At 38.9% G+C, this 24,573-nt stretch overlaps 1 protein-coding gene across 1 annotated transcript in view; it reads right to left on the bottom strand.

The window, feature by feature from the left end:
• ASPG (asparaginase) overlaps positions 1-24,573 on the bottom strand; it is a 155,126-nt gene that overhangs the window by 17,572 nt on the left and 112,981 nt on the right. Inside the window, 2 exon segments of the mRNA XM_044659912.1 lie at positions 3,080-3,179; positions 14,860-14,946. Coding sequence (XP_044515847.1) covers positions 3,080-3,179; positions 14,860-14,946 — 187 coding nt within the window.

The following is a 24,573-nucleotide window of genomic DNA, read 5'->3' as shown; positions in this document are numbered from 1 at the left end:
AAGAAAAAGACAGTAGTTTTTGGACCCTATATAGTTTTAGTAGCTTAAATATAGTTTTAAATAGTTAAAAGTATAGTTTTAAAGCTTAAGTAAGCTTTAATAGCTTATTTTTTATTATATTTATTTATTATGTAAGTATATTATATATAAATATATATTTAATAGCTTATAAATGCTCTTAGACTTGGGGATACCCATAGATATATATGATCTAATATACATACATATTAGAAACTTTAAAATAAATAGAAGGTGATGGGGAAAGGGAGACACCAGCAGAAGGGAGATCAGTAAAGGATCCTGGCAGCAGGGTATGTTTAAGCTGTTTCCAAAGAAACTAGGGATCCTAAGAGAAAGCATTCTAGGCATCAGACCCTGTCCCAGGCTTTAAGCTTTATTCTATTGGGAAAGGGACTGATCAGAGATTTTAAATTTAAAATTAAAACAATGACTTTGTCATGTGAAGCTTATTGAGAGAACAAGACTCACTGGTGAAACAGTTGAAGGCAGACTATGCAACAGGAAAAAAAAATGTTACGTACGTGGCACAGTGGAAAGCATTGCTGGAACTCTAAAAATCTGGATTCTAGTCCTAGTTTATGCCCCTTTTAGCCTGTGTGACTTTGGGTAAGACATTTACCTTCTCTGGGCCTCCTCAAGTTTCCATCTCTGAAAAATTTGGGACAATCAAAACTCTATAAAGTTTGTTTATGGTCCTATGACATAAGAGGTCAGAAAAGCGGGACATTTGTGTGATTAAGGGAGGTTAATGGGAGGTAAACAAGAGGCAGGTAGGTGGCTCAATAGATAGAGCACTGGGCCTGAAGTCAGGAAAACCTGAGTTCAAATCTGCTCTCAGACACTTACTAACTGTGTGACCCAAGGCAAATGACAACTTCTGTTTGCTTTAATCCATTGGATAAGGAAATGGCAAATCACTCCTGTTTCTTTGCCAAGAAAATTCTATGGACAGTATTGGCTTGCTATGGTCCAGTCATGAAGAATCAGACTGAAAAACAAATGGGGGGGACACGGGTCTTAAAATTGGGGGCATATTTGGAGAGATACAGAAGAGGAATGTCAGAGACATCAAGCTTGCAGAGACACTCAGGAGTGACCGATGGGATATATTTACTGGTATATTTACTGGCTGTCCTGTGGGCCTTAGAATTGGCCCTCCATTGACCTGAGCCCTGGCTTCCCAGAGCTTGTTTCCACACTAGATCCCAAACTCCTTGAACACAAATTTGTGTTGCATGGGGATAGCTATATGTAGGATCAGAAAACTTGGGTTCTAGGCCCAACTTTGAAACTTACATGCTGTGTGACTTGAAGCAAATGACTTCATTTCTCTAGATCTTTATTAATATTTGTTTTTACATCATCTATGTTTCCCGCTACATCTTCCTGTCACCCCTTCCCAGAAAGCCAACTCTTACAATAAAGACTAAAAAAGGAGAGGAAAAAAGTGTTAGCGAATTAACCAATATCACAAAAACCTAACATTATATGCAATTATTCCACACCCATGATCCTTCAACTCTGCAAAATATGAGGAAAGTCATTTTCTCATATCTCACCTTTAAAGTCATTATAATTTTGCAATATTCCGTTTCAGCCATTTTGTTTTTATGTTTGTCGAGTATCAGACGACGGATAAATGTGGCTCAAGCAATACTTTCTATATTAAGCCTTTCCTGATCCCTTCAACTTCTAATACTCTCCCTACCTCTTTAACTCCTTTGTATTGATTTGTATTGAATCTCTTTATATTTATTTTGCATATACATACATGAACTTATTTCCCCATTAGACTGTAAGCTAACTGGGAGTCATTCTTTGTATTTGTGATTCCCCAGTGCCTGGCAAATAATAGGCACTTAAAATGGTTACTGATTAATTGATGTTGATATTCATATATTTTATGTTTTTATTACTTATTATAGTATATAAAACATATATAATTATAAGTATAACTTACTATTGCAACATATTTAGGTACTATAGTTTAGCCACTCCCCAATCAATGGGCATCTACTTTGTTTCCAATTTTGATATTACAAAAAGTGCTATAATAAATATTTCAGTGTTTTTTCACCTTAGGGTACTAGTGTGGAATATCAGGGCCAAAGGTAGACATTTTAGCCACTTTTTTTGCATAATTACAAATAGCTTTCCAGAATGGTTGTATCAGCTCACAGATACACCAACAGTGCATTAATTAATGTACCCATCTTTCCACAACCACTCCAACACTAACAATTCCTACCTTTTGTCATTTTGTCAGTTTGCTAGATATAAAGTGAAATGATAGTCCTGATTCTCTCTGATTTATCTTATTATTAGTGATTTGGAGCATTCTTTCATGGCTTATTAATAGTTTGCAGTTCTTCTTTTGAGAAATCTTTGCCATATTCCTTATCTACTAAACTTTTGGAGAATGGCTTTTGGCTCTGTTTTTTGGTTTCATTTATTTATTTGTTGACTGTCTACAATCTTGGAATATGTGTGTATGTTTGCTTGCCGTGTGTGTGTGTGTGTGTGTGTGTGTGTGTGTGTGTGTGTAAATTAGTCTTTTATCAGAGATATTTGAAACAAATTTTTCTTCCCAGAGACCATCCCCATTGAGATTTTGTCTGCTGTCTTGTGTAGCGCTCTTTATGAATCAATATATCAAGACTCTATGATTTAATTCATATAAGAAGAAAATCTAACTTGGCAGATGAGTGTTGAGAGTTTATAAAGTAACACAAAAAGAATTTGAACCCAATTCTTTCTGACTCCAGGTCCAGCACTTGACCTCAGATGCCACATTGTTCCTATATAAAGTATATACTTCCTATATTTTGGTTGAATTGTCAAATATTCCCCTCTTCCTCTTTAAAGAATCATAACTTAATTAGGAAGTGGAAACCTGAGATTCTGAGTTGATTCTATGTAGGGCTTATGAGGGTCTAGGACCATAGTGATCAAATCAAGGATTTGGGTTCATTCTTTCACTTGCATCCTTTTGCCCCCCCCAAAACCTCTTGCAAAATGTGTTCAAGATCTCTAGATCCACTGGGAAGGTCGGACTTACAACTTGCAGCGGGGTCTGCCCATCATATCCCGTCTGGAATAGGTCCACGCCTGCTTGTTGCCACGCTATCAGCCCATCCCTGTCACCACTTGCCGCCAGCCTGTTGGGGAGAAGCCATGAGCAGACCCAGCCCTGAATCCCTAAGGGTGGTGGCAGCAACAGGCCAGGGGTGGCATCTTGTGTCAACCAGAGGGATGCAGGCCAAGAGCGCAGGGCGGGTGAAAGAGGTAGGTGATTAGGACAGCTCCAAACAGCTGAGCAAGCAGCAGCCTTGGGGGGTGGGGGCTGGGAGGGGGAGGGAATTAGCTGTGAAAATTAATAGGGCAGAACAGAGTCTAGTTTCACCCAGTGGGTGTGACCATGACTAACTATAGAAAAGACACAGAGGAGAGGGAGAGTGTCTCCAGTTTCATATTTCACAACATGCTTTTTTCTCCCTCTAGCACTTTAAGAGCAGAAAGGGTTTTAGCCAATACATAGTTCAAAGTAGGAGAGAAAGAGGAGGGAGGGAAGGAGGATGAGAGAATACAGCTGTTTGACCATATCACCTCAGAGATTGAGAATGAGCATCCCAGAGCTAAAATAGCTCCATGCACTGTTTCATCCAGCCAGGCCTTGTTAGCCATCAGAAGCAAGCAAGCAGCCTTACCCATCAAATCCTCACCAGCAGAAAGAAAAAGGAGAAGGAAAGTCAGAAAGCATCATTATTCCTCAGGTTCTGCCCCGATTAATGAATAAAAAAACTGACTTCTTCCATCCCACCTTCGTCAACCTGGGCCAAATTGGAGGAAGTCTCCATTCCTGTGGCCTCTCCAAGAGGACAGATATCAGAGAAGGTCATAATGGGCTAAGGACAAGAGAAAGAGTGAGTCCTTCAACTAACTGAAAAAGTTCTTTGAGTTCTGGTATGGACACACCCAAGATCCTAAGGAAAGGGACTGTCAAGGATTTAGCTATGGGGAATTATAAGTCCTTCATTGTTTAATCTTCCAGTGCATCATATATCTTAAGACTCCAGCATCTCTGGACTACATCCTAGTTCCAAAAAATTCCCTCCAGGGACACACAATGTAGGAGAATCCAAACCCACTAAGAAAGAAGTCATCCAGATAACCAGAATCCCCAGTTAACATCTCTGGGATACGAAGAGTTTATCTGGCTTTTTTCCTTTTCTCTCCCTCTCCCATCCTTCCCCATTAGCACAATAGGAGGGATAGTTTAGGACACAGAGGAGAGAGAGAGAGAGAGAGACAGAGTGAGTGAGAGAGAGGAAGGAAAAGAGAGAGAGACAGAGACAGAGAGAGAGAGACAGACAGACAGACATTGATGCCTTCATTAAGATTATTGACTATAACTGCTGTTTTCCTGCCCCCCCCCCCACCCCCAGAGTTCAGTTTCCCTGTTTGTGGTAATCAAGAGGAGGAAGCAGCCTTGAGCATTGCCTTACTAGGGGCAGGGATAGAGAATTGTTGCAAAGGGAAAGTTAGGATGCTTCCAAAGTCCCTCCTAGCTCTATCACTAACAAATGGGGAGCTCTGTTCCCTATCCAGTCCTGTCTCCAAACTCCTCCAAGGAGAGTGAGAAGAACCTATCCTGTTCATTATAGGAGACTGAGTCACAACCAGTGCTATACAAGAATCACTCCAGACCTGTTTTCTTGAAATCCTGGAGCTCCCAATCCTTGTTCTTATCTTTTGGATGCCAGCTTCCCTCCCAGGGAGGGAGGATCTCTAGTATTAGCCAATGTGCCAGGCACTAATCAAAATATCTCTTTCATCCCCCTTCACCTCCACCTCTCCCAAGTGTTCAGGTAATAGGGTAGGGCAATTTCCCAAGATGAGTAATACCCCTATTTCCATGGCTCACAGGCCAGGGAAACCCACCCCCACCCAACTCCAAAGAGTTAGCCCTTCCCCAGGCTTCCTTAGACTTCAAGGCAAGTTGGAAGTAGGCAAAAGTAAGAGGGAAAAGATGCAGGCCAGATTCTTTGGGTTTATCATACACTGCATTGCTGAGGTCATTTACCCCTAGTCTATTCCACTGATCCTCCCTTCTGTCTCTTAACCAGTACCAAATTGTTTTGATGACTGCTGCTTTATAGTACAGTTTGCGATCTGGTGCTGCCAGGTCTCCCCTCCTCAGGAGATCTGAAAGGGAGCTAAGCCTCTCACCCCTGTGAATGTGCTGAGCTCTGCTTGGGGAAGGAGATCACAAAAGTGTTGGAGTAACACAGATTTGGGTTAACAAGTGATGCTCAAGGCAATTGTTCCAGGTAGATTAGGATGACGACGACAATGATGATGATAGTAATAACATTTATACAGAGTTTTCAGATTTACAAAATGCTTTCCTCATAACAACCCTGTGAGGGAAATAGTGTATTGTTATTATTATTGTCATCCTCATCTTACAGATGAGGAAATTGAGGCCTGAAGAGGCTAGGCCATCCAAGGAAGAAAATTATCAGAATCAGTATTCAAACTCAGTTGCTTCTAGTCTAAGGTTTTTGTTTAATTGTCTGTAAAGAGCTCTTTCCACTACACCCAAGTTTACTTCTAATAAGAAGGACAAGAAGGAACATTCCTCTCTGCCATGCTCCCTCTGACCACAAATAAGTAGCTTGTATATTGGGGGAAGGTGGCAGGGGTACCCCAATGTGAACTCTTTTCCAGGAGGAAGCACTTATCAGAGGTGCCGCAGCCTCTAGACATTGAGTTTCTCAACACTGGGCTTATCCAGCTGCTAAAGGGATCGCCACTGGCATTGAGAGTTTAATGAATGTGAGATGACTTACTACCTACCTTAAGAAATAATTCACCAGGTAGGGAGGTACATGTCTCATTGGACTGAGAGCTAGACCCAGAAATAGAGGAGGTCTTAGGTTCAAATCTGACCTCAGACACTTCCTAGCTGTGTGACCCTGGAAAAGTCACTTTACCTCAATTGCCTAGGCCTTATCACTCTTCAGCCTTGCAACTGATGCTTGGTATTGGTTCAAAGATGGAACATAAAGGTTTAAAAAAAAAGAAAATAATAATTCACAGAATCATAGGTTTAGACAGGTAAATGATCTTAGAGAACAATTAGTGGGGTGGTGGGGTGGTGAGAGAACTCTCATTTTATAGATGAACAAATCAAAGCCCAGAGTTTGCCCAAATTCATATACATAGCAAGTAGCAGAAACAGAATTTGGACCAGGTCCTTTGATTCCAAACTGAGGGCTCATACCATGCTGTCCTCAAGATCAATATGTCCTTCCCTTGCCCCTACACCCCAGGCACTTTCACTGGCTCCTCTCATCCAAGATCTGAGCTTTTACAAGATCCCTAAATGTAGAGGGAAGCCAAGAACAGCCTAAGACATTCTGAACATCCTATTCTAGATCTGCATCTCCCCCCTCCCCACCACCCCCACCACCAACACCAGGAATTTATTTAAATCTGCCTCTAATCTATTTCTATTTTCCACTTTGACACCTGTCCCCACCATTCACTTCCCATCTGTGGCTAGAATGGTCTTTGACTTCTGGAACTGCCTCTCTGGAATCATAAAATGCCAGAACTGGAGAAAATTTGAGGATCAAGAGATCATTTCTGTCAGAAGTGGAAGGGCTTTTAGAATAAGAGTACAAGCATTGACTCCAGGGAAAAGTTCAGCTTCAGGATACCTTATATAAAAACATAAAGCAACCAAATTCTTTTAAAATCATAGACGGTCAAACATCTGAGTTAGAAAGGACTTTAAGATCGTCTTTTCCAACCCCTTCATTTTATAAATGGGAAACAGAGGGGAAGGAAGCAATTTTTCTGAGGTCACAGAGCTTGGATCGATAGGCCTAGGCTCATTCATTCAGGATCATTTGGAACAGGAAAAGATCTTAGGGCACATCTGAGGAGATAGGACAAAATGATTGGTTAAGCTCTTTTCCTTTTTTAGGATTCTGCCTTCCTACTCAACTAATGTCAGCACCATTCTCTCCAAAATCTACCCTAGAGGGGACCTAGAATACTCAAAGCCTCTATTAATTAAGTTATGGTGGGAAGGAGCCTTGATTATGATCAGAGATGTCTAACTGAGTTATCTCTTTTCCCTGGGTATTAATCATAAGTTAGTAATAAACTCTTCAAAGGGTTAATCACAGCTCAGCCCCAGCACTTTGGGTAGGGAAGAGAAATAGTCCTGGCTCCCTGCCCTCTAGAAGGTTCTCTCTCTCATCCAGAATTGTTTATCCTTCATTTTAGAGAAGATGATGTCCCTATCCTCTCCCTTATTTTACAAAGAAGGAAAATGAGACCCACAGAGGGGAAATGATTTGTCTAAAGTCAAATTGGTCATATCCTTCCAAAGGGATCACTTCTTCTCTAAAAGACACCATTGTTGACACATGTATAAACACCCAGTGGAATTGCTCGTCAGCTCCAGAAGGGGGAAGGAAAAGGGGAGAGAACAAACATGAATCAAATAACCCTGGAAAAATATTCTAAATAAACAAAAATTTAAAAGAAAAAAAAGAAAGGATGCCATTGTTACCTGAACTCTGAGCTCACTTTGAGGTGACCCTTGTTTCAATCAAACTTCCCAAACTAGAGGTACTATGGGGCAGAAGGAGTAAAAACCTTAAGAGTAGGAATCAGGAGACTTGAGCTCTAGCCACAAGCCTGCAATATAATTTATCATTTTGGACAAGTCACCTATAGAATAACAAAAGCTTCCTTAGCTACAGAAATGGCTCTAGAGACTATGACGTTCAACCCTTTCAGTTTATAGAGAAGAAAACTGAGGCCTAGTGAAGGGAAGGGATTTACTCAAGGTTACCCAGCATGTCAAGATCATTGACAGGACTCAAACCCATAGTCTATTTCCATTCAAGGCCACTATTCTTTCCACTATATCATGCCCACCAAACCCCTTCTCTGGGCTTCAATTTGCTTCTCTAAAAATTATACCTACTTCAATGTAGTAGACTGGACCAACTGATTTCTTGAAGCTCTAAGATTTGTTAATTGAGTTGGACTTTGGGGTTCAGGTCTAAGACCTCTCAGTCAATTTTTCTACAACATTGTTGGTGGATCTGTGAACTGATACAACTATTCTTGGGAACAATATAGAACCATGGAACCATGTCCAAAGAGCCATAAAACTATGTATACTCTCTGACCCAATAATAGCGCTACTGGGTCTGCATCCCAAAGAAATCAGATATCTACTTATACAAAATCTTTTTAGCAGCACTTTTAGTAGTGGCAAAGAATTAGAAACTGAGGGTTTGGCAGTCAATTGAGGAACAGCTGAATAATGGTTGTCATGGAAAACTATTGCACTGTAAGAAATGATGAACAAGATGAGTTCAGAAAAGCCTGGAAAGACTTATATGAATTGATACAAAGTGAATTGAACAGAACCAAGAGAACACTGTATATATACAGTAACAGAAATATTGTATGATGATCAACTGTGAAGGATATAAGACTACTTTCAGCAAAACAAGGTTCCAAGATAAATCTAAGGGACTAATGATTTAAAAAAAAAAAAAAAGCTATCCACAGCCAAAGAAGGAACTCTTGGAATCTATTACAAATCAAAGCCTGCCATCCTTCACTTTATTTCTTTTATGAGAGGGAGAGAGAATCTGAATCACAAAATGTCAGAAAACAATTGTCAAAAATTGTTTCTACATATAATTGAAAAAAATTTTAATAGAAAAAATTTTAAAGAGAAAAAAATAAACACATTTTTATGCAACAGAAACTTTAAAATAAAGTTACCATGGCATAATGAAAAGAATAATGAATTTGAGGTCATAAAGACTTGACTTCAAATGCTAGCTCAGCTACTTAATCCCTGTGTAACCATGGATACCTGGCTTCTCTGGGTCTCAATTTTCTCAGTGATAAGATTAAGGTATCGCTAATAATCCCCAAAGGCATTTCCAGACCCCAATCTCATCTTTCTTTTGGAGGGAGAGATGTAGGGGCCTGTGATTTCATTACTTTGGGAACTGTTGATGAGGAAAACTCCCTCTTCCAACGCAGTGGTTCTGCAATTTTGTCTCAGAGAAATGTTTTAGTCACTGCAAGTGACTTTCCCAGGATTAAAGTCAGTATGTGACAGAGGCAGGACCAACTTGAAAGCCGGTTCATCTACCTTTGAAGCTGGCTCTCTATCCACCAGGCTACATTGCCTCCCATGAAATAATCTCATTTCTATGATCCTATTAAATTAACTATCTTGTCATAGAGACTGCTTCCCCCCCATTCCCCACACCCATGTACATTCCCTAGATGTCAACTCTTTCTCTTCCATCCTAAGCCTGAGAAGGAAGGAAGAGGAGGAATAGTAGCAATGATGCCATCTGTCCTAAGGGTCATTTCAATTGGTACCATTGTCTTAGCTAGAAACTCAAGGGCTGGGAAGAGGATGACACTTGACTACTTCTGGAATCTGAAATACCTAAAAGTCTTGTCCCTCTCTTCCTTCCTCCCTCCCATCCTCCCTTCCTGCTCATTTCTTTCTTTTTTTCTTTCTTTCTATCTTTCTTCTGTCTTTCAGTGGGAGAGAACTGAGGAATACATGGGAGATCAGTGAAGAAAGCTAGGTGGCAAAGTGAATGGAGAGCTGGACCTGGAGTTAGGAAGTTGTGAGTTCAAATCCCACCTCAGCCACTTAATAATTAGCTGTGTGACCCTGGGCAAATCAGAACCCCCATCTGCCTCAATTTCCTCATCTATAAAATAGAACTAACAATAGCACCCACCTAACAGGGCTTCTATAAAGATGAAATGAGATAATATTTTCAAAATGCTTTACAAATTTTAAAGTGCTCAATAAATGCTATTTATTATGGTCCTCATGATTCCTCAAGATTGAGTATAGCCTGGCAGAAGTGCCCTGATCTGCTGTCAGGGGATTCGGGTCTTGATCCTGGTACTCATTTACTGTGTAACCCTAAACAAGCCCCTTCCCCTACTTAGTCCTCCATAACTTCCTCTGCAACATAAGATATGAGAGTCTCGCTCCTTCTTCCTTGGTCAGACCAAAGCTGAAATCCTGTGTTCAGAACTGAATACCATATTTTTAGAAAGTACAACAAAAAGCCAAAGTGATGACAACCAGAATAAGAAGACTGGACACCATGACACATAAGAGGAGTGATGGAATGGACAGGGATGGTTTACACTGAGAAACAGAAGACTCAAGAGAGGGCACAATTGCTATCTTTAAGCATTTGTAGGGTTGAATTTTATTCTGCTTGATCCCACAGGGCAGAAGGAGGGGCAATGGATAAAAGTTGCAGAGACAGATTTTGTCTCTCTATGCAGGAAGATCAGAGGTATTCCAAAGGGGAATAGTCTGTCTTGATAGAGGATGAGTTTCCAGCCACTAGATGTCTTCAAGCAATGAATAGATGATCATTTTGCAGAGGAGACAAAGGATAAAGGTTTCCTTCTTAATTTAAAGGGTGAATTCCATGCCCTTTGAGGTTCCTTCCAGATCCAAATCTACAATCCTGCTTGAGATTCCTTCCACCCCTGAAATACTATGGCTCTTGAGCCCAATTAAGCTTCCTCAAGTGAAGGGAGCAAGGTCAGCCTTCACTGATACTGCTTCAGCTGCCCATCACCTCAGATCCTCATTTTTCTCTCTCTATTACCTTTTTTCTTTCACATTGCAATGGAAACTGCTCAGCTTCTGTATCTAGGGCGATTGCTGAAGGTCTATTGAGCCTGAGCTAGACTTAGAGGCCCAAGATGGAAGAAAATTGTCTTCTAGCCCTCTGACCACAGGAGTCCAGCAACACCTGCCATTCATTCCCCTGACCTTGGGAAGGAAGGGCCTAGATGGGGCAGCAGTTGCAGTAGGATATGAGGGGGGCAAGTTCTGGGAGAAATTTATCTAAAAGGACTTGGAAGGCTTATCCATATTAATGTAGATGCCACGGAAAGGTATTGCATCTAAAGACTTCTTACCATAATAAATATATTTAATACTCTAAATATATTTAGCAAGGATTAATTTATAAGACCCTTTCTAATCTTGATAGATCATCCTGTAGGGATGGAACTCAAAGGGGGCAGTTTTTGAAAGTCTGCTCTTTGGGGATGGCACAGTGGAAAAGGGGAGCCACCAAATAGCAGCTTCATCTCAGACTTCACAACTTTCCCTGGAGCTGGCTGTGCCTCCTTTGTTCCCACAGACATTCTACCAATCCCCAAATATCTTCTACAGGTACATATTGCTCACTGCCCTTTTCAGGATTTCTTTCTTATCCAAACCCCATTTGGGATTCTACTGTCTAAATTCTCTTTCTCTCTCTTCTTTTCATTTCTTTACCCCTCTGCTGAATTTCTTTTTTTTCTCCCATTGACTCTGTTCTCTTTTGGCTATCTTTCTCCCTCTCTTATCTTCTTCTCTCACATTCTCTTTCTGCTCTCTCTCATCTTATTCTTTATTTTCTCCTCTCTACTATCTTATCTTTCTCCTTTACCCCTTGCCCCATCTCTCGCTCTCTGTTTCTCTGTCTCTATGTCTCCACCTCTCTCTGTCTTTCTGTCTCTTATCTATCTCTCTGTTTTTGTCTCTGTCTCTCTCTCCCTCCCTCCCCTTTCTCATCTGTTTCATCTTGCTCCTACATGTCTCATCACTCTCCTTTATCTTTTCCTGCTTTGTCTCATCTCTCCCTCACCCTAATTCTCTCCCCAGTTAGACTGGTTTTGCAGGGACTATCTAAGCCCTGGTCTAGGGCCATCCTCTCCTCAGTGAAGAATGTCATTCTGGGAGTGCCCTGGGTGGGAAGGTGAGACAACAGGTGGGTGAGGCCACATTAAAGTCAGAGGGGGAAGGTGCTAGGTAGGTCTCTTCCAGGAACCCATCCCCTTACCCACCATTTTCTCTCATAAGTTGCTACCTTCTCTACAGAGAAAAACTCTGAAAGTGGGGACAACAAAGAGAGGAAATCTTATTTTCCTAAGAATTGAGAAAGGTAGAAAGAACTTTTTTTCAGGGAGAAAAGCACTGCATTTTGAATCTGAGAACCTGAGCTAATTCACACACCTTTTTTACTCCCCACCTGGACTAATTTGGGCATTTACTTTTCTATCTCTGGCTTTTAGTTCCTTCATCTGCAAATTAAGGGGTTTAAAGGAATCTAAGGTCTCCAAAGACCCAAAAGCCAATGAATGTGTAAGCTTCTAGATAAGAAGGGGGTCTTTTTGCTTCTTGTCTCTATCTTTGCTGTGTGGCATTTGGACAATCATCCTGTTGTCTTTGAACTTCTATGTCCCTACAAGTTTGAAAAGGAATAGTGAAGAGGGTCCTGGATGGGAGGGAGACAAGGTCTAGTCACAGGTGCACCACATTTTTTGGTCCCTAGAAGGGTCTGAGTTACAAAACAATCTTTACTACCTGGCATGTCATTTTAGGGCTTTGGTTTCTTCATTTGGGAAGTGGAAGAAGGAGAGGGGAAGGGAGGGAGGGAGGGAGGAGAGAGGAAGGAAGGGGAAGAAGGAAGGAAGGAAAGAAGGAAAGAAGGAAGGAAGGAAAGAAGGAAAGAAGGGAGGGAGGAAGGAAGGAAGGAAGGGAAGGAAGGAAGGAAGGAAGGAAGGAAGGAAGGAAGGAAGAAAGGAAGGAAGGAAGGAAGGAAGGAAACAAACAAGCATTTTTTAAGTGCCTTCTATATGCCAGACCCTGTGCTAAACATTTCCAAATATTATTTCATTTAATCCTACAATGACACTGGGAAGTAAGTGCTATTATTATCATCCCCATATCACAGTTGAGGAAACTGAGGTAGACAGAGGTTAAAGATTTGCTCTGGGCCACACACCTAATGAGTGTTTGAGGCTGGATTTGAACTCAGATCTTCCTGACACCAGGTCTGGCACTTTATCCATTGAATTACCTAGCTGCCCACACTGGTCAGCAGCATGCTATAACTGGAAAAGATATGGATTTGGACCATTATTTGCTACTTATGTAGCTTCTCTCTGAGCTTTAGAGTTACATCTAATAAAGTGAAGGGGTGGACTAGTTAATCTGCAGTGTCTTAGCTTTAAAGCCTTCAACTCCACTGATGATCAAGAACATGATCTGAACATGCATGTTCTTAACTAACAGCTCCCTCTAAGGCCTAGAACTCCTGTCAGAAGCACCACCAATATCATGTTCTACACCAGAACCAATAACTACATGTAGGGAATGATGAGGAAAGCACGAAACCAGAGACTTGCAGGAGACCACACAGAGCCAAACTCAAACTCAGTCTTAAGGGTCCAGTTCTGATGTCCTAAGATCTTTCCATGATATCAATAATAACTCAGGTTTCACACAGGATTATGAATAGAGATCTGTCCTCAGAATTAGAAAGACTTGAATTGAAATTGTGCTTCTGATACATATTAGCTATGTACACATCCCTAGGTAAATCACTTAACTTCTAAGACTCCCTTGCAGCTCTTGAAGTCTCTAAGATGCAGAGTAGTTACTAATTTATAGCTGCTAGGTGGTGCAATGGATAGCGTGCTAGGCCTGGAGTCAGGAAGACTCATATACCTGAGTACAAGTCTGGCCTCAGACATTTAACTAGCTGTATGACCCTGGGCAATTCACTTAACCCTGTTGGCTTCAGTTTCCTCATCTATAAAATGAGCTAGAGAAGGAAATGGTAAACCACTCCTCTATCTTTGCCAAGAGAACCCTAAATGGGGTCATGAAGAGTCAGACAACAAAAGGAGTTTCCTTTCTAGGATTGCCCTATGCCAGTGAAATCACAATTGCTGCCTCGCCAAACCAACTCATGTTTCTATAATACTTTACTATTTACAAAGCGCTTTCCTCAAAATAACCTCATTAAGCAGGTAGTACTAGAATTATTATCCCCATTTAGCCAATGAGGGTCTGAAGTTCAGAGAGAAAGGACTTCTCTGAGGCCATATAACTGTCATGGCCAAGATATGAACCCCAATCCCTTGAACAGACAAAATCTAACATTATTTCCACCACAGGAGGTTGCTTCTCTATTCACAACAAAATTAGGGTCATGGGCTGTTGACAACAGACTCATATACAAGCTCTGTATGCTCCTCCAGACCACCAGGGTCCAGAGCCCACCTCCTCAATCACAATTGGTACTCCTGGGACCTAACACAGAAGCAGAAATTTTGAGAGCTGGAAAAAGCCTTAGAACATAAAACATACAACAGAATGTCCTGATTGGAAGGAGACTTAGAACCATAAAATATAAAACATTAAGGTTGGAAGGGTTTTAGGACATTTAAGCATCGAATTGATAGAATTTTATAGCTGGAAACATCCTTACATGACAAAAAACACAATGTCAGAGCCAGAAGGTGCATAAGAACCCATCTAGTCCAGCCCCGTTTTATAAAGAGAGAAGCTCAGATTCAGAGATCAATGACTCCCTCAGGGTTAACACAGGGAGTTCGTGTCAGTGAGGTCTGGAACTCAGATCTCAGGACTCCCAGGCCAGGTCTCTCTCCTCTCTGTCTACATTCAATGAACCATGTCTGGAATCCAAGCTTAAGGGGATGAAGGGGTTCATGGGGAGTTTATTTCTATGAACCTCTGAAGGACAATGGAATATGATACTGAATCCCTAAAATAGGGCCTCTCTCTTTTCCTCAAGGAATTTCATCTTCTGCTCTTTAAATCATCCGATGAGAATCTGTCCGTCTAGGACAAACCCCACCTTGAACCCTAAAGGAACCAAGATTGTCTTGGCTAAGTCTTGGCAGCACCAATGGGGGCAGCTCAGTGTCTCTTACCTGCAGAGCTCGGTCCCTGCACCCTGAAGCTCCGGAGGAGACAGATGAGCACCTGCATCCCTGAGGAGATAGATGACATCTCTGTGCCTATGACCAAAAAAAAAGAAAAAAAAGAAACAATAATTACTTTGTTACCTCTCCCTTTAACATCGTGAAGTAGAAAGAATGTTGGGTTTGCATTCAGAGGACGTGAGTTCCAATCTCAGCTCTGACATTTTCTAGCTCTACATCTCTTATCCTAGGATTTGGGAAACAGATTTCCCAAGGGTTGGTTCCTAAGGGGGGGGGAGGGGAATGGCCTTAACTTCCCTGCCTCAAAGCTATCTCTAGTAGGATATCAGAATCATGGAATCCCAGAATCCTAGAGCTAGAAAAGATCTCACAGGTCATCTTACCCAATCCATTCCTGAGACGGAATCCCTCTACAATGTCCCTGATAGGGAGCCATCAATACACCCCTTGAAGAGAACTAGTGATGACTTTACCCTCTTAGCCCTTTCCATTGGTGATCAATTCTGGTTTTTGTTCAGGTTAGACTAAATGTCCTCTGTGGTTCCTTCCAATTCTGAAATTCTATGAAATTTTTTTCTATCTGAGCCTGAATTCACTTCTTCTTAATTTTTCCTAGGCCTGTCCTTTGGGACAACCCAAATAAATTTAATCTTTCTACCTCATCATAGTATTTCAGTTAGTTGAATACAGAGGTACTACCTCACACCTATCAGATTAGAATAACACGACAGGAAAAAAATGACAAAAACTGAAGATATGGAAAAATTGGGACTCTAATGAACTGTTGGTGGATTGTAAACCAGTCCAATTAGGGATACTGCTGCCATCACACTCTAAAGTGACTAAGGATTAGATTTTTTAAAAATAACTTTTATTTATTTTTATTTTTTCCTAATTACATAGGAAAACAATTCTTAGTATTCTTTTTTTACATTTTAAGTTCCAAATTCTCTCCCTCCCTCTTTGGGAGATGGCAAACAACTCGATACAGGTTTTCAGTCAGGCAAAATTTTTTTATAACTTTTAAACTTATAAATCAATAAACATCAATGAAGATTTTGCTAACTGGTTCTTTCCTGTTCACAAGTAGAAAACAAAACACTTGAAGCCACATTACTTAAATGTATTGCAGAAATAAATGAGTTCTAAAATATGACATTTAAAACCCATAATTAAACATCAAAATAAAAATCTTGAAAATCAAAGGCAAGACTAGTAAAGTTGAAAGGAAAAATAATTGAAATAATAAAACAGAGCTATCCTTTTGAAAAAAGAACAATAAAATAAGATAAATCATTGGCTAATTTGATTTTTAAAAAAGAAAACCGAAATCAAAAATAAAAAGGGAGAATTCACAACTAATGAAGATGAAATAAAAGTAATTATTAGGAGCTATTTCCCCAACTATAGGCCAATAATGCTAACAATCTAAATGAAACGGATGAATATTTATAGAAGCATATGGTTTGCTGAGTATTGTAGCTGGTAATGCCTGCTACCAGGGATCTCTTGAGTTTGGAAGTTCTGGGTTACAGTGGGCTAAACTTATCAGATGTGTGATTCTGGCACCAGTGCTCTGAGCCCCCAGCGGCAGAAAGGGCAGTCAGTTGCCTAAAGAGCTAGAAATAGAATTGATCAAAGCCCCCATACTGATCAGTAGTGGGATTGAGAACATGAGTGGCTACTGTACTTCTAGTCAAGGTGAGATAGGGTGACACAGCATCTTGCCTCTCCCCCCAATAAATGAATGAATAAATTTAAAAATAGATGAATAAGTAAGCAAGACAATAAATGTGTCTAGAGAGAAATTTAAAGTCTACAGCTAACTATTTCCCAAAAAAAGAAGTCAACATTTAACATCAAATTGACAGTCAGAAAATTGGCTAACTATATTTAAAATGCATGTATGGGAAACAGAAGCAAGGACAGGTAAAACATAAAGATGAACACAAAAATGTGTGTTGTCCTGGAGGACCTGTTAGAAGCACAAATGTTCCCAATGAGATAAGGCTGTCAAAAATACTCAGCACTAGATAGAAAAGGGGATAGACTACTGCTCAGTGTATATAGAATGATGATGATAGATGATGAAAATAGCAAAGAAGAATAGTCAGTCATAGCTGACAGACAACAAATTTCCCAACAGTTCCAAAAAGTTCCCAAAGCAACTCAAAGGACATGTTCAGAAAGTGATTGAATTATTGAATAACAGAAAACACGCAGAATTCAAGTGACAGACCAGAGGATGGGCCAAATAAAACACAGCAACCTCAGGATTATTGACACTTCAGGAAGCTTAGAAAAATGAAATATTTTGAGCACTGTTCCAGGAAATCAATCAAGGAAACTTTCTATAATTAATTAAAACAAGCACCTCTATGAAAATAAAACCCATAATATCCTAAGAAGAGGGGAAAAAAACAAACTGGGACATGCCTCCTAGGTGCATTATGGCTTAATTCTAACACCATTATGGCTTAATTCTAACACCAGAATAATAAAGGGAGAGAGGAACCTACCAGCTGCAAAAAGAATGTCAGGAATAACACGTGAAAGGACACCAAACGGGACACATATTCCTCAAGGAGAAGCAACGACTGTTAGCTCCATGAAGGCAGGGGTTCTTTTTTTTGCCTTTCTTGTATCTTCAATACTTGGAATATAGTAGGCAATTAATGAATGGTTATTGTTAAATATAATTGTGTAAAATTAAGAAGCATGAACCATAAATCTAAAATTCTCCAACTAACAAAACTCAGACTATATAAAGGCAAGAGTTGAATATTCAAGAAGCATTTAGACTTTGCAGAAACATATGTATGTTATGGAAACCTCTGAATAAACACCAAATTTAAATTTCTCAAATTCAACTCAATTCGATTGAATGCAGCAAACATTTATTAAGGGCTTATGTATATTTAAGTACATGGCACTGGGGATAGAACTGACAAAAATAGAACAATCCTTGCCTTCAGGGGGCATATACTCTATTGGAAATGTATAACGTACATCTGGGTAAATATAGTAAGATTTTAAGGACCCGGAGATCATTGATATCTGAGAAGGTCAAGAAAGGTCTGTGGTTGGGGATCACACTTAACCTGAGCCTCGAAATAAGGTAAGGATACCAAGAAACAAAGATGAAGACAAATCAAATGCCAGATACAAGAGATGGGATGCCTTGAAGAAGTGTATAAAACTGAGAGATAGTATTTTCAATTTGGACAACAGCTAATATTCCAGTCTGGCTTGAAAATATAAGAGGGAGTAATAGCAGCTAAGCCTGGAAAGGCAAGTGGAAGTCAGAGAGTGGACAGCCTTAAATTCCAGGCTAAGGTCTTGGGATTGTATGCCTAAGGAAGATAGCCAGTTGAAAATACAATGTAAGAACATTCAGAGTACTGAATTAACTAAATCACTAAATGTTACAGAAAAGTATTAGATAAAAGGAAAAATAAGAAGTAAAAGTAGGAAGGAACAGGATAATGCCAAAGTATAACTCTTATCTTGGATGAAGGGTAAAGGTAAGTTATAAAGGTAACTATAAATGTATATAGTAAGCATTAGAAAGAAGAATTGTCTTTGTGTTGGTTTTGTTCATTTTCAGCTAATAACAATAAGAATGATTATTGTTAATTATTGTTCCTGTCTAGTAAGTTAGATAACAATCCTTGGGAAAAAACCACAGAAAAGGAAAATAAAGTATAAATATAGTGCTTAGTGCAGATCTAAATTTTATCATTCTTCTTCCAAATCGGTTTATGAGACAGTCAAATTCAAATGATTAAGTATTACAAAAAATAAATGAGAATCTTATATTACCCTAAAAGACTATATTCAAAATAAGTCCATATTTTAAATACAAAGGTACCTTATAATTCCACAGTAAAATTTATAAAGGGAAAGTTCACATTCATAAGAAGAATTAGCTGAAAAATCAACAGGAGTGGGAAAATTTAAGCACCCACTATCAGTACATGAGGGCAGCTAGGTGGCTCAATAGTTTAGAGTGCTGGGCCTGAAGTCAGGAAGACCCATCTTCCTGGGTTCAGATCCATTCTCAAGACATTTACTAGCTATGTGATCCTGGGTAAGTCACTTAATTAACCCTGATTGTCTCAGTTTTCTCATCTGTAAAATGAGCTCAGGAAAGAAATAGCAAACTATTCCAGTTCCTTTGCCAAGAAAACCCCAAAGGTGTCATGGAGATTGAAACAATCAAATAACAACAAATTAGAATACGGATGAATACAACAAAAGTAAACAAGGCAATTACAGGCAATTAATTATGCTGAATAAGAGTACTGAACAAAAGAGATCTAATGTATATACAGAGAATTTAATGGGAAAAATTGAGAATATGTATTCTTTTCTGACATATAAAACCCAAATAAAAATTGATATTATGCTAGCAAGAAAGAAAACAGGGTAAATATAAAAAGTAAAAGATTTTTTCATTATATCAGGAATAAAACTGGCAGTTTAAAATGGTACAATGAATAAAAGGATTAATCTCATGTAGAAACTAAAGAATAATTAAGTAACTCTTCAGCAAAAAAAGTATAAAAATAACAGATTGTGTCAAAGATTGCAATAATAGACATAAAAGAGGCAAAATATTAGTGTTAAATGCCTACAGCAATAAAAAAGAAAGATATATCCAAAGTGAATTTGTGGTCACTCAAGAAACCTAGAAACAAAGACATACAACAATAGAAGGCAGAAAGAGAAAGAATAAATGAAGCTGATAATGAAAATAAAATGGAAAAGGTGAATATGTCCAAAAATATAATAAATTAATTAAAAATAATTTCAAAAGATCAATGAAAAAATAACACTCATATTTGTAAAGGTCTTTAAGAGTTGCAAAACATTTTCTTCACAAAAACTCCCATGAAGTAAATATAATAAATAACACAAATCCCATTATAGAACTGAAAAAAAACTGAGACTTTGGACATTATTAGAGAACTTGCTCAAAGTGACAGGATACAAACTAAAGTCATTCCTGACTCCAAGTCTTACATTCTTTTCACTGTGCCACCATTCCTCTCAAACTGAAAAATAATAGTCAAAAACTAAAACTGAAAGGACAAGACCAAATAACCAAAATTAGGCTCACAAGGGCTTTAAAAACCAATATTATTGACATTGTCACAAATAAGTCTAAGCTGATACATTTGAGAATCTTTTTTAAACATTTTTTAAAATTTTGATTTTCAAATTCTCTCTAGCCCTTTCCCTACCTATTAAGGATGTAAGCAATATAATATCGATTATAAATGTAAATCATGTAAAACCTTTTTCCATATTAATCACATTGCAAAAATCACTGAAGAAAGTGATTTGCATTTTTTGAATCCTTCAAAATTATCTTGGATCATTATATTCATCAGAGTAACCAGATTTCTCACATTTGATTACCATTACAATTTTGCTATCATTGTATACAATGATCTCCTGGTTCTGCTCATTTCACTCTACATCAGTTCATTTCACTCTGCATAACTTCATAAAGGCTATCTAAATTTTTCTTAAACCACCTCCCTCGTCATTTCTTCTAGCACAACAGCATTTCATCACAATCATGTGCCATAATTTGTTTAGCCATTCCCCATTTGATAACCACCCCCCCTCAATTTCTAATGCCTTGCCACCACAAAAAGAGTTGCTATAAATATTTTTGTACATATGAATCCTTTTTCCTTTTCTTTGATATCTTTGGGATACAGACCTAGTAGTGGTATTACTGGGTCACAGAGTATGCCAGGTTGTTTTTTTTTTAAGCTCAGTTATTTATTTGTTTGTTTGTTTTAGAGTGTTTTCCCATGGTTACATGATTCATGTTTTTTCCTTCCCCTCCTCCCAATCCACTCCCTGTAAGCCAATGTGCAATTGCACTGGGTTTTACATGTGTCATTGATCAAGACCTAATTCCATATTATTAATATTTGCACTAAGATGATCATTTAGAGTCTACGTCCCCAATCATCCCCATCGAACCATGTGATCAAGCAGTTGTTTTTCTTCTGTGTTTCTACTCCCACAGTTCTTTCTCATAAATCCCTCAGAATTATCCTGGATTATTGCATTGCTGCTAGTAGAGAAGTCCATTACACTCAATTACAGTATGCCCAGTTTTATAGCTCTTTAGTCATAGTTCTAAATTGTTCTCCAGGATAGTTGGACTAGTTCACAACTCCACCAACATTAGTGTCCCAATTTTTCCATATCCTCTCCAGCATTTATCATTTTCCTTTTCTGCCTTATGGTATCCAATCTGATAAGAGGTGGTAATTCCGAGTTGTTTAATTTGCATTTCTCTTATCAATGGTGATTTAGGGCATTTTTTTCATAAGACTATAGCTAGCTAGCATTGATTTCTTCTTCTGAAAACTGCCTATTCATATTACATTTGAAAATCTAAAAGGAATGGAGAGTTATTTACAAAATCTGAATATTAACAAAACAAGAAATGAATAACCTAAATAGACCAATTTTAGAAAGAGAACCTAGATAGCTTAAAGGCCTTCCCTGCAAAAAAAAAAAAAAAAAAAAAAAAAAACAGCCAACAACAATCACTGGGCCAAGAGAGATTCACAAAAGAATTTTTAACATTTTTTAAAAACAACTCTGATGCCAAATAGACCTTTTCAAAACAAAGATGATTGGGATTTCCAACTCCTTCTAAGGACACATAAGATTTTATTCCTTTCAATGGACAGACAAATCTGAGAAAGAAAATCATTGACCAAGATGATTAGTGAATATAGGTGCCAACAAAAAATTTTAATACAGCTATAGAACAAAAATTATCCATCATTACTAAGTATAATTTAAAATTCAAATGCAAAGATTTTTTAAGGGTGAGAAAATCATATAAATCATATAAGCAGGAGGAAAAAATAAATACATAATTATTAGAAACAGAACAACTTTGATGAAATACAGCATTAATTTATGTTTTAAAATATTAAATCCTGTTTGAAAAATTCTATGCCAATATTCTTTATTGGAATAGAAGAGTTTTCTTTAATATGATAAAAGAATATATTTGAAACCAAACTAATATTATATGAAGTAAGACTCTCTGACCTCCAGGGAAAAACACACCCCTCAGAAATAATAAATCCTAAGATTCTCATCAACTATGAAGACCAACCTGAAATGGGCTTCTTCAAGCTGAAACACTCTCAGCCCTCCAGGCCAGATGCATTTCTCAAGTGAAATACCCTTTCAGCTGTTCCAGCAGGATAATACCTTGATTCCAAAAGACCACACCAAGCACTTATCAGCCACAACAGTCCCAGATCACTATGGATCAATGTAGTGTTTCCTTCATTAAGGAGTAAGTGTTGAGACTCAAAGGAAGGACATTTGTCCTTCCCTGGTTCCCTGATTCCTGCTGCCTTCTCTTTCCTTCACAAGTGATTCAAGGTTCTGAGAGCACAGAACTGGACTCCAGACAGATGATCTTAAAGTCCCTAAATCAAAGATATTTCTCCTTGTCATGGACTGTGCTTCATCTGGCCACCAAAGAAGGCCAAAAGAAGACTTACCTATAACCCTTGATCCTCCTCTCCTCCTCAGCTGACCCCAAAGAAGATTGGCCCAATGCTGGCTGCCTCTGCCTATTACTGATTACAAGATCCTCATCTTATCATTTCCTCTTCTTAGGAGGCCTCTGTTTCCCTTCTCTCTAAAATGAGGGGCTTTCATTCAGTGTTCCTTGAGCTCCCAAACACTCTCCAACTCTAATTCTCTGACTGTCCAAATTTCTACGTTGTATAATAAATGGATATCCTCATAGCGAAGTGTGTGTGTGTGTGTGTGTATGTGTGTGTGTGTGTGTGTGTGTGTGTGTGTGTGTGTGTGTGTATTACATGAAGTGGAGAAACACTAGAAATATTCAGATTTTTATATAGGGAGAAACTGCCCTGTTTAAAAACCTTCCATGGCTCCCCTCACTATTAACCAAATTCTAAAGCTCCCAACTTTCCTTTTTAGCCTGATCACCTACTTGAAACTCCTCTTGATAATCCCTTTATCCTCTACTCAAAGTGGACTACTGATATTGAGGGCCTCCCAAAACATATCCAGGGCTCCAGCCACTGTGGCTTAGTTTGCCTTAGCACCTAGAAACCCCTCCTCCCCATTTCCACCTGTCAAAGTTCTATCTATCCCTCAGGGATCAGATATCTTCTCATCTCCTCCTTAAAGCTCCATCAGCTGAATCTATTCTCTCTCCTCACATGTTTCCTGGTCTAGATCTCTCCTGTGTACTTACTACATTCTGGTTTTTTTCTATTATACCTATTAGTATATATTCCTCATGAATCCTAGTAAGATTGAAAACTCTTCTAGGGTTGGCATTGTGTTCTTTCATCTTTGTATCCCCAGTACCCATTGATGGGTTTTGCACATAGTAAGTGCATAATAAATAGTTATTAAACGAAATTGAATTTATCAAATCAATGTCTTATCCCTCTGATTGGGAGGCAGGTAGGTAGCTCAGTGGAGAGAATGAGGAGCCTGGAGTCAAGAACATCTGACTTCAAATCTTTCTTCAGATACTTCCTAATTGTGTGATCCTGGGCAAGTTGTTTAATTTCCATCTGTCTCAAGTTTCCTCATGCATAAAATAGGGATAATAATACCTTCTTTGCAGGGTTTACTTCTCTTCTCAAATAAGATATTTGTACAGTAGTTTGCAAATCTTGATGTGTTACAAAATGTTATCTATTTTCATTGTTATTATTATTAACAGCTTGTGGTCTCATTATACGGCCATCTCTGAATCTGCTGCAACTAAGCCCAACATCAGTAAATGTTGAACAAATGAAGAAATGGCAGAATTTCAGGAAAGGCAAGACAGTGTTAAACTGAGAAAAAATAATGCACCAAGAACAAGAGCCAGGTTTGAAACTCAGTTCTGCAGATAAGTGAACTCATCCCACAGGATCTCAGAACCTTATCTATAAAATGAAGATAATAAACCTTGTGCTACTAACCTCAAGGAGTTATTGTTAAGGCTCAAAAAAAAACATGAGTGTGACTATATATAGGTGCATATATGTATATAACCCATTTCTAGGTTTTCAGGACACCACTCTCTCCTGCTTCTCCTCCTACCTATTTAAGCCCTCCTTCTCTGTCTCCTTTGCTGGATCCTCCTCCAGATCTTGCCCTCTAGTCACAGGTGTCCCACAGAGTTCTGTCCAGGGACCCTCTTCCCTTCTCCCTCTATACTACTTTGGGATCTTATCAGCTCCCATGGATTTAATTAATATCTCTATGCTCATAACTCTCAGATCTTTCTCTCTTGGCCCAGTCTTTCTGCTTACCTCCCATATTATCGTCTCTAAATACCTTCAGATATCTTGAATTGGATGTCCAAAAAACATCTTAAATTTAATATGTACAAAACAAACTCATCTTTCCCCCTAAACCCTGTCCCTTCGCCTCCTTCCTTCTGTATTACTGTAAAGGGCAGCACCGTCTTCCCAGTCCCTCAGACTTAAAACCTAGACTCCTCACTCTCAACCCCATATCCAATATGGCGCCATGGCCTGTTGATTTCATCTTTGCAACATCTCTTGAATGCACTCCTTTCACTTCTCTGACACTCCCACCATTCTGGTATGGCCCTCATCATCTCATGCCTGGATTATTACAACAGCCTCTGGCGGGTCTGCCTGCCTC

The sequence above is a fragment of the Gracilinanus agilis genome, chromosome 2 (genome assembly GCF_016433145.1).
Source record: "Gracilinanus agilis isolate LMUSP501 chromosome 2, AgileGrace, whole genome shotgun sequence".
Lineage (NCBI taxonomy): Eukaryota > Metazoa > Chordata > Mammalia > Didelphimorphia > Didelphidae > Gracilinanus > Gracilinanus agilis.
Note: the sequence above shows the minus strand (reverse complement) of the source record. Positions and strands in the feature narration are given on the sequence as shown.